The sequence below is a fragment of the Zingiber officinale genome, chromosome 6B (genome assembly GCF_018446385.1).
Source record: "Zingiber officinale cultivar Zhangliang chromosome 6B, Zo_v1.1, whole genome shotgun sequence".
Lineage (NCBI taxonomy): Eukaryota > Viridiplantae > Streptophyta > Magnoliopsida > Zingiberales > Zingiberaceae > Zingiber > Zingiber officinale.
In genome coordinates this window covers 6,295,798-6,305,949 of record NC_055996.1, presented here as the reverse complement: position 1 = coordinate 6,305,949, position 10,152 = coordinate 6,295,798, and the positions used below count along the sequence as shown (strand labels likewise).

General features: G+C 39.5%; 1 protein-coding gene across 1 annotated transcript; it reads right to left on the bottom strand.

Annotated features, from left to right (window-relative positions):
* Positions 1-1,034: 1,034 nt before the first annotated feature.
* LOC121989897 (transcription factor NIGTH1-like) lies at positions 1,035-2,584 on the bottom strand. The gene is made up of 5 exons (XM_042544196.1): positions 2,362-2,584; positions 2,027-2,256; positions 1,603-1,957; positions 1,420-1,496; positions 1,035-1,316 (listed from the first exon to the last, which is right to left on the bottom strand). The coding sequence occupies exons 1-5, from the start codon at positions 2,564-2,566 to the stop codon at positions 1,179-1,181; spliced, it is 1,005 nt and encodes a 334-aa protein (XP_042400130.1). The 5' UTR covers positions 2,567-2,584; the 3' UTR covers positions 1,035-1,178.
* Positions 2,585-10,152: the final 7,568 nt, after the last annotated feature.

The following is a 10,152-nucleotide window of genomic DNA, read 5'->3' as shown; positions in this document are numbered from 1 at the left end:
GCCTCACCTTACTATGGTAGGCCGTATAGAGCCAAGCATATAATTTGATGTGATCACAAGTCGATTGGTGTCTTGTTAAGCATATATGATAATGAGATGGTGCCTTAAGTGAAGACACCTTTTGGTGATAGCATCTAAGACTTCTTTTTGACGAAATATAAATAGCTATGTGAACAAAGTTTAATGTTTAAGAGTTTTCCAATTTCTCTCTTTTTTCTTAATTGATATTCAAGTGCTAAATTTTTAGTTAGAATTATGTACTTATCTATATTACTGTTTATGTTTGAACTGAGAGTGCCTTAAAAGCATTTATGGAATATTATCAATATATCATGCATAAATGTTTTATTCTTCTATAAGAGGGTTATCAAGGTATTTTTAGGTTAAAATGGCAATATGAGATCTTAATTAAATTTATAATTCTTTATTTTTTAAAATAATATTTAATTGTCTCCGATGATATACTGATATGAACTTTTATAGATCTCTATAATTGCCTTCATAAAATTCTCTCTCTAAAAAATTAAAATTTTGGAGACACTTATGCCTACTTTTAAATAAATTTTAAAGCCAAAATTATTGACTATATTTAAAAAAATATTTTTAAAATATGATTATTGTTTCTATAAATATCTTTAAATATAATACTATTTTAGGACACTAAATTTTAGAAGCGAATTTAAAATTTGCCTCAATATATTTTAGAGATCAATTTCTTTGTTCCTGTGATGAAACCATTAACACAAGAAAAATAGGAAGGCTGATCAGTTCTTAAAAAATTCAAATGAAAAAAAAAATAGCCCCATAAAAGCAGCAAGTGAAAATTAGAGATATCTTCACCAACATTTCTTTAAAAAAATAAAGTAAAATGAATATTAATACAAGAAATATTAACTGCACAATTAGCTCACCATAATTCAGATATGCACCATGAAACTTGAGGATGGTTTAAGATTTAAGATCAACTTAGTCTCCAACAACAAAATATTCTCTTTCGTTTATTCCATTAGAGATCACAAAAAAAAAAACTCTACCACTCATTGTACAACTTGCAAAAGTCGCACAAACAAAATGCCAAAAAAGCCTCATGAAATAAAAATTACAGCTGTTGACAGTTGAAACTTATTGCATGCCAAAGCATTAATTTGTAGCAGTAATGTAATTATCGCAAGCATAGTTCAGTTTGATGAAGAGGAATGGGGTGAGGCGGATCGAGAAGAAGTTGGATCTGATGGGCCACTCTGCTGCTCTTCTGCGATCGATTCAGCTTGTGCCATTGGAGTAGGATCTGGTTTTTTGGTTTGCAACCGATATTTCTAGGAGAGAAAAAAATTGAATTTTTTGTTTTTGTTTTTGTTTCAGTGGTTAAAATAATGAGGAAGGGAAGGAATTTGATAGTGATTGTAATCGTAAACTCACCTGCAAATGGCTTTTCACTTCATCGTTGGAGAGACCATCCACCTTCATCACTTCTCTGATTTGCTTAGGAGTTGCCACTGCGCACAGAACAAAGATGTTGAAATTGTCTTCAATTTTTATTTTCTTTTTTGATTGTCAATTTCGACTTAGAGAATGGAGAGGAAGCGGAATTGTGAGTCCAACCTCGTGCGCCGCCGAGCTGATCGAGAGCGGAAAGGAACCGTCGGTGCAGATCCGGCGACCAGCAGAGCCGCGCTTTTCTCGGTTCCTGGTGTTGCACATGCGAGATGCGGTGATTGTTCGGCGTCGCCGGAGATATTCTAGTTTGGCGGTAACCGTCGGTGATGGGAGGGAGAATAAAGCCCCCCCTGTTCATAGCAGGGGCATGGTCGAATAGACCTGGAAATCTCGGCCTCTCCTGATTGTAGTTCGCAGCTATGGAGGATGGGCTTCGGAAAGCTACGAATGCGTCGCCTCCCCCGCCGCCGCCGTAGCAGAACATTCTCGGCTTCATCTGGAAATCGAACTCTCGACCATCCTGATGACCAAGAAACACGAAAGGTGTCATCTTTTTGCAAGAATCGTTTGCAAAATTGAACCTTTATACCTCTTTCACAACAATCCCCGCATTCTCCCCGTTCCACCGATTGCTGCTGCCGGGACTGCTGCCCCAGCGTGGAGCAGATCTCTTCCAGTTCGTCATCTCGACGCCTCTCACCGGATCAACCCCCTTTTCCACCTCTTCGAATCTTCTCTTAACGGGGATGTACCTCCCAAACACGCGCACGAACTTATCGCCTCTCCATCGCTCGAGCTCCTTCTCTAACCCAACAATCACTGAGACACCACCAGCGAAACACACCAGTCGGAAAAAAAATTTAAAAAAAAAAAATCCTCTTTTAGGTCAAAAGAAATCGGAAAAGGGGGAAACCAACAACGAACCATCGGCGAGCAGATTCATGCACTGAGGCAGCTCCCTCTTGAAGCCCGCGATCTTCCGCCTCTCCCGCTCCAAGATCCTCACCGACTCCTCCAGCCTAGCCGCCGCCCCTTCTCCGCTCTCCGACGCTCGCTTCACGTAGTCGCCGACTATCATAGCGGCGAACTGCGCCAAGTCGGAGCGAATCTCCTCCGCCGCCGATTCCATTTCCGCTCTCAGACCAGAACGACAGGGCAGGGGAAATTGAGAGAAACCCGTCCTCTTTATATAGATGGATTGAGGTGGCCAGTGGAGGAACAAAAAAACAGAAGGTGACGAGTCCCCGATTCACCGCGTAGCGATCCGCCCCGAGTCACTACCTCGAGCTCGCCGATTTTGGAATCTCCTGATCGGTTCCGACTCGCCGAGTTAGGAATCGTCCTAACTGCCTTCCAAACCGCCCGCAATCCAGTTAACTAAAATATTCCTCTATATTATGGCGGGGCCCGCGGAACGTTCTATAAAATTCCACAGAGCAAATTCCTTTGCCATCGATCAAAAATCAACGGCCGCAATTCAATCTTAATTTGATCAAACGGCTACAGTGACATTTCGACCAAAGATCCCTCCGGACAAATCACCTTCCTCATCGCGTGGGTTTGTTATGGAATGTTCTTCAGTTTAATTATCAATGACTTCTTTAATTTTTAATTTTTTTATTAAGAATTTATTTAATTATATATGAATATTATATATTTTTTTATCATGAACTATATCCATTAATATTAAGCATAAGCAATTTAACTATGTTTGGTAAGGAGGGATGAATAAAATAAAATGAATATTCAATAAAGGTCTATTTGTCCATTCCATATTCAAAGAATTATAATATTAAATTTCGATCTTCCATTTTATTTTTCTCGTTGTGTATTTAAAAAAATAGTGATAAAAAGGATGAATAAATCAAAGTAAGTATTCAAAAAAAATGTATGAATATAAAATAATTAGAATTCTAAATTTTAAGTTTCCATTTTTTTTCCTGTTATGCATTCAAAAACTTGAAATGAAAATTTTTATCTAATAAAGCATAATATTAAAAAAAAATATTGTATATCTAAATAGACTATGCACCATGTGAGACTGATAAAGTAAGTTAATTTATCTGAGCTAATGCTAATTAATTCTCAACTATTATAATCTTGATGTTCAAGTGAACAGACAAGTTTCCTTTATTTTTTCTTATCGCCATCGCCAGCCAAAAATACAATTTCACGCGTTTGCTGCCAAAGTCAATCAGAAAAGAGAAAACTTCCAAAAAAAAATTCTTTTTATCTATGAAATTTGAAGGTAGATTTTTTTTTTTAATTATGTACCGCATAGATCTAAAGTATAATTTATACAAAGTATTAACTCTAAAATATTCATCCTATTTAAAATTTTAGTTTTATTTATTTTGTTTATTCCTCTGAATACTTTATTAGACGCAATTTTGAGAAAATTTATATTTCTTTTACTTTCCTACTCTATTGATTGTTGCCCATCATAACTGATCCAATTGAGATGGGTCAACTTTTTGAGACTGATCCTGTCTAAATTTAGTGAAGATAGTTGATTGGAGATGTGACTTCTTGATAGATTGTGTGAAGATTATATCTAATTTATAAGGATAAAAATATCAATATTGGGTCGGAGAAGAGTTTCTCAGTGTTGGCCCTTCGACGCTCAAGTCAGTCACCGGTAGCAACAAAGAGGAACACGAATAGTAAATGAGAGCTCTCAATAGTAGAATAGGTGTGCTCGCATACTTCCTCCGGTAGTTAAACCTCTCCTTTATATAGAACTACGGTGACGGGCGAGCATGTGCCTCCAAGCGTATGGAGCTGTAGAAACGTGTGGGGCACACGTCCCAAGGCACCTATACGTTTTCATACTTGTCTTATGAAAGGACGTGTCAGTAAAGCGTCTCTGACACTTCACCTTAACGGCGTGTGCAAACCTCTGATGAGATAGTGAAAGTTTTTGTCATACGATATGCTTGTTGACTATGCTTGGTGTCAGCGACATTATCTCCCAAAAGAATATTGAGAGATACGTCAGTGATCCCTTTGCTTGGCCGAGCGGGATAGCTACTCGACTGAGTACTTCCCAGCTCGACCTGACTGGACCGCTTTTCCATGGGGTAATGAGACCTGACAGCTTGTGTTCACCCGACCGGGCTAACACCCCGATCGCCCTAACGCTCCTCTGCTCCATGATAAGTATCCAATGATCTTAGTTGCACGGGCCTTCTACTCTAGCCAGATCATTGTCGGTCGAGAGCCTTATTCTCGATTAGCCATTGCAGTAGAGACCGACTCGGGCCCCTTCAGGGCATGTTTGCTGGTTCCCTGACATTGACCTCCTTAACTTTGACCTCCACGTTGGCCTCCATCTCCGTCCTTTGCCCCACACTTAATAGGCTCTCCTTTATCACCGCATCACAAGCCATTTCCTTATATCTAGTTGAAAGAAGCTACAGGTCTGACTGACTAGATAAGTAGCGCCTTGGGTGACCTTCTGCCTATCGGGCACTCTCTGTGGTCTGGTTGTCGATCGGGAACTAGTTAAAACACCTGCCCTAGACTCAGCCCTGAGGACTTGACCTGTCGTTGCTCAACCAAGAATTATACGGCGATAGGCGCCAGGGCCATATGTAGAGACTGAGCTGCCTAAGCTTAGATAACCTGAGCAGTAGGTAACAAGCTAGAGACTAGTTAAAACACCTGCCCCGGACTCAACCCTGAGGACCCGACCTGTCGTTGCCCGACCAGGAATGATATGGGGGTAGGCGCCAGGGCCATACGTAGAGACTGAGTTGTTTGAACTTAGATAACCTGAGTAGTGATAACCGGACGGGGACCAGTTGAAGCACTTACCTCAGACTCAACCCTGAGGAACCGACCTGCCTTTGTTATTTTTGGACAATGCCTGAGCAGTGCATTACCCGGATGCTTTGGGGCCTTAACCATACGGATCTCGCCAAGTCGGGGGCATGCCCGCTCAAGTGCGCTCCTTCAATACTTGTCTCCTGTAGTCATATATTTTGGCATCTGGTATTTGTAACTATCGTTCGATCCGAGATCGTCATTATTACGAGCTTAAGGTCGCCTAGGTTTCATCAACCACACCTAGGTTTATAGCCTTTTCTTGGCTTAAATCGTGAGAGTTTATAGTCGTCGCTCGACTTACACAAGAGTTTATAGTCGCTGTTCGACTTTTGATTGGCGTAGACATGAGTTTATAGTCGTCGCTCGACTGTTGATTTTCTTCGCAAGAGTTTATATCCATCGTTCGACTGTTGATATTATTTTACTCAAGGGTTTATATTGCTGCTCGACTATTGACGAAGACTAGGGCTTATAGTCACCACTCGACTGTTGATGAAGATCAGGATTTATAGTCGCCGCTCGACTATTGATATTCTTTTACTCAAGGGTTTATAATCACCGCTCGAATGTTAACAAAGACTAGGATTTATAGTTGCCGCTCGACTGTTGACAAAAACCAGAGTTTATAGTCGCAACTCAACTGTTGATATTCTTTTACTCAAGGGTTTATAGTCGCTGCTCGACTATTGACGAATACTAGGGTTTATAGTCGTCGCTTGACTGTTGACGAAGACGAGGGTTTATAGTCACCGTTCGACTGTTAATATTCTTTTACTCAAGGGTTTATAGTCACCGCTCGACTATTTCTGATTCTCTTGAGTTTATAGCTGTCACTCGGTTTTTTTTAACTTTCGATCTAGGGTTTATAGTCGCTGCTCAACTTAACACATGGCTGATCGACCAAATAGTCTCAAACACTTAGTTTTTTCCTTCAATATTCCCTGCATAGCTAATACAAATGCTATGACAGGTTACTTAACACATTCACGAACCTTTAGCCCGTTCAGTACGGTTGAAGATGATTTGTACTCCAGGGTCACTAAAGGGCTTATCCATGTTCGTCTTCTAAATAATATGCTCTCAACCCGAGCTTCTGAATCACCTTGTATGATCCTTCCCATGGCGCCTCGAGCTTAATGACGTCCCCGACCGACTTTACTCTTTTTCAGATCAGATTGTCGACTTGGAATGACTTTGGAATTACTCTACGATTGTAACTTTGCTTTATACGCTGTCGGTACGTCATTAACCGTGCGACCGCTTTATCCGAAGCTTCATTTACCAAGTCTAGCTCCATCAATCGTTGATCGACGTTATCCTCATCATAGAGTGACCCGATAAGACTCTACTCCCACTTCGACCTGCACGACTGCCTCCCCCCCATAAACTAGTTGGAATGGGGTTACGCCAAATGCCTCTCTAGGAGCAGTGTGATACGTCCATAGCACACTTGGGAGTTCGTCGACCCAGCTTCCTCTAGCATGGTTGAGCTGAGTGTGAAGCCCTCTGAGGATTTCGCGGTTGATGACTTCCGTCAGGTCGTTGCTTTGCAGATATGGCACTGACGTGAATGATTGCTTTATCCCGAGCTTCTGTAGGATATAGTTGATGTCTTCCGATCCTACACACTTGAGCAGCGATTGGGAGAAAACTTTCTTGTATAAATTATCACCGATTAGCGTGAACCTTCCGACTCTCTTTTTCAGCATATGTGCTTCCATCTGATCGACGGGCCTAGTGCCCGCTTAGAGAAATTCAACGGAAGGCATCCTCCAGTCGCTCGGCAAACCTCCTATGGTAGTCCTGTCGATGTGCACCACCAATAGAACTTGTTCGACCGACTTATCAACGATGATCGGGCTCAAGGAGCTTGCTAACATAGCCAGCTCGTCAGCAAATTGGTTGTCCGATCGGGGAACTTTCCGAATGATGACCTCTTGGAAGCCCACTTTTAACTTCTCAAATGCCTCAGCATAGAACTTAAGCTGAGCGCTATTTATCTCGAAGGTTCATGCTAGTTGTTGGCCTGCCAACTGGGAATCTGAATGGACGAGGACTATTGTGGCTCTCACGTGTCGAGCTGCTTGCAGACCGACTATTAGGGTCTCATATTCAGCCTCATTATTGGTGCCCTAATAGTCTAGCCGCATGGAGAGTTGCATTCTGTACTCCCACGGTGATATCAAAAAGATTCTGATCCCACTGCCTTGCCAAATAGACGAACTGTCCACGTATATCCTCCATGTCACCTCCAGCTTGGTATTCTGGACCTCCGTGATGAAATCAACTAAGGCTTGAGCTTTTATTGTCATTCGAGGCTAGCATTATATGTCGAATTTACTTAACTCGGTGGTCTATTTGATCAATCGATCAGACACTTTAGGGTTGAGCAGGACTTTCCTGAGCATGCTATTAGTCAATACCACGATCGGATGTGCGAGGAAGTAGGGTCACAACTGTTGGTTGGTACTAGGAGAATCGTATCGGTTCTACTATACAAAAAATTTGTACAAGTGTCGAACCTTTTCCTAAGCAACCTATTGTGTTCTTTAGAAATTAAATTAGGAATCGCAAACAGAACTTAACATTATTGATTCCAAATTTAACTTATCTGTTCTTAATGGTTTAGACTTGGATCGCAAGCGGAACTTAACACTATTGATCCAAATCAACCTATGTTATAAATTCAATTAAATATTAATTTCCAAAATTGGCTTCCAGGACTGCATGGCGAGACACATGACCTTCTTGGGTATGAGAGCATCCACCACCGCCTAGACAAAGCCTTTTAAGGAAAGCTAATATTTAATTTCCTTATATAACTCTAGGTTTAACCAAAAAGAACAATCGAATCACAAATTCGAAAAATAAAATAAAAGAAACACAAATTCGAAACAAATCCGAAAACTCTAGAATCATATACTTTTTGTGTTTGGTATTTCCAAAAATAACTATACAAAGAAAACTAGTATGATGCGGAAAACAATTACTCGTTATACCTTTCTTTGTAAGAAAATAATCTCTTGATCTTCTACCATATTCCTCTTCTAATCTTGGACGTTGTGTGGGCAACGATCTTCCGAGATGAGAACCACCAAGCTCCTTCTTCTTCAAGCTAGATTCGGCCACCATCAATTCTCCAAGAGAAGTAGAGGTCCGGCCACCACCACCAAGCTCCAAGGGATGCTAAAAACAAAGCCTCCTTTTCCTCCTTCTTCTCCAAGAAAGATCCGGCCACCTTCCAAGCTTCAAAGGTTGAAGAGATTCGGCCACCAAGGAGAAGAAAGAAAAAGGAGAAGGGTCGGCCACACCAAGGAAGAGAGGGAGAGAAAAAGAATAGAGTCGTTCCCGTGAAGGCACCTTTACCACCTCTTTTATAATCCTTGGTGTTGGCAAATAAGGAAATTTAAATAAAAACTTCCTTAATTCCTTTGCCATGAAAAAGAAAATTTAATTAATTAAAAAACAAATTTCTTTTCTCACATAACATGGTCGGCCACTTTAAAATCCCAAACAAGGAGAGTTTTAATCAACACAAGAATTAAAACTTCTTAATTTGTTTCCGGAAATTTATTAAAAAATTTCTCTAATAATTTTTCCCTTCATGATGGATTATAAAAAGGAAATTTTATAAATTAAAATCTTTCTTTTAAACATGTGGATGATTTTCAAAAAGAAAAGTTATCTCTAAAAATTAAAATCTCCTTTCAATCTACAAATAAGGAAAGATATCAAATCTTTTCTTAATGTTTTGTAGAAACTTATAAAAGAAATATTTAATTTTTAAACTCTCTTTTAAATCATGAGCATGGTTAAAAAAAAGAAAGTTTTCTTAAAATTAAAATCCACCTTTCAATTTATAAATAAGGAAATATTTCAAATCTTTTCTTAATCTTTTGTAGAAATCTATAAAGGAAAGATTTAAATTTCAAACTCTCTTTTAAAATCAAGATATCCACATAAGAAATAATTTTAATAAAAATCCCTTTTTATTTTCTATGTGGCCGGCCACACCTAGCTTGGACTCCAAGCTAGGGCCGGCCACTAATCTTGGCTCTATCCTTGAGTCTTGGTCGGCCCTAGCTTGGGTTCCAAGCTAGCTTGGCCGACCCCCTTGGGTTGGGTAAGAAGTGGGTATGTGGTGGTTATAAATCTCTATATACAAGAGGCTACAATAGAGACCGAGAGGAGGAATTGGTTTTGGTCTCCCGATGAAATTAAGCTTCCAGTGTTCGCCTCGAACACACAACTTAACTTCATCAATAATAATTCATACCACTAAAGAATTATTATTGAACTACCGCACCAATCCCAAATTACATTTTGGGCTCCTTCTTATTATGAGTGTGTTATTCTCCCTGTGTTTAAGATGTTGGATGTTCACTAATTAATTGAGTTACTGACAACTCATTTTAATTAATATCTATCTCAGTCCCAGAGTAGTACCACTTAACCTTATTGTCATGTCGGACTAAGTCCACCTGCAGGATTTAACATGACAATCCTTATGAGCTCCTCTTGGGGACATTATCAACTTAGATTACTAGACACAGTTTCCTTCTATAATCAACAACACACACTATAAGTAATATCATTTCCCAAGTTATCGGACTTATTGATTTATCAAGCTAAATCTCACCCTTTGATAAGTTAAAAAATAAATATTAAATATATGTGTTTGTTATTATATTAGGATTAAGAGCACACACTTCCATAATAACTAAGGACTTGTTCTTTTATTAAGTCAGTATAAAAAAAACTTTCCTTAAATGGTCCTGCTCAATACACTTAGAGTGTACTAGTATAATTTATTAGTCAAGATAAACTAATACATAATTACACTATGACTATTCCAATGGTTTGTTCCTTTCCATCTTAGTCGTGAGC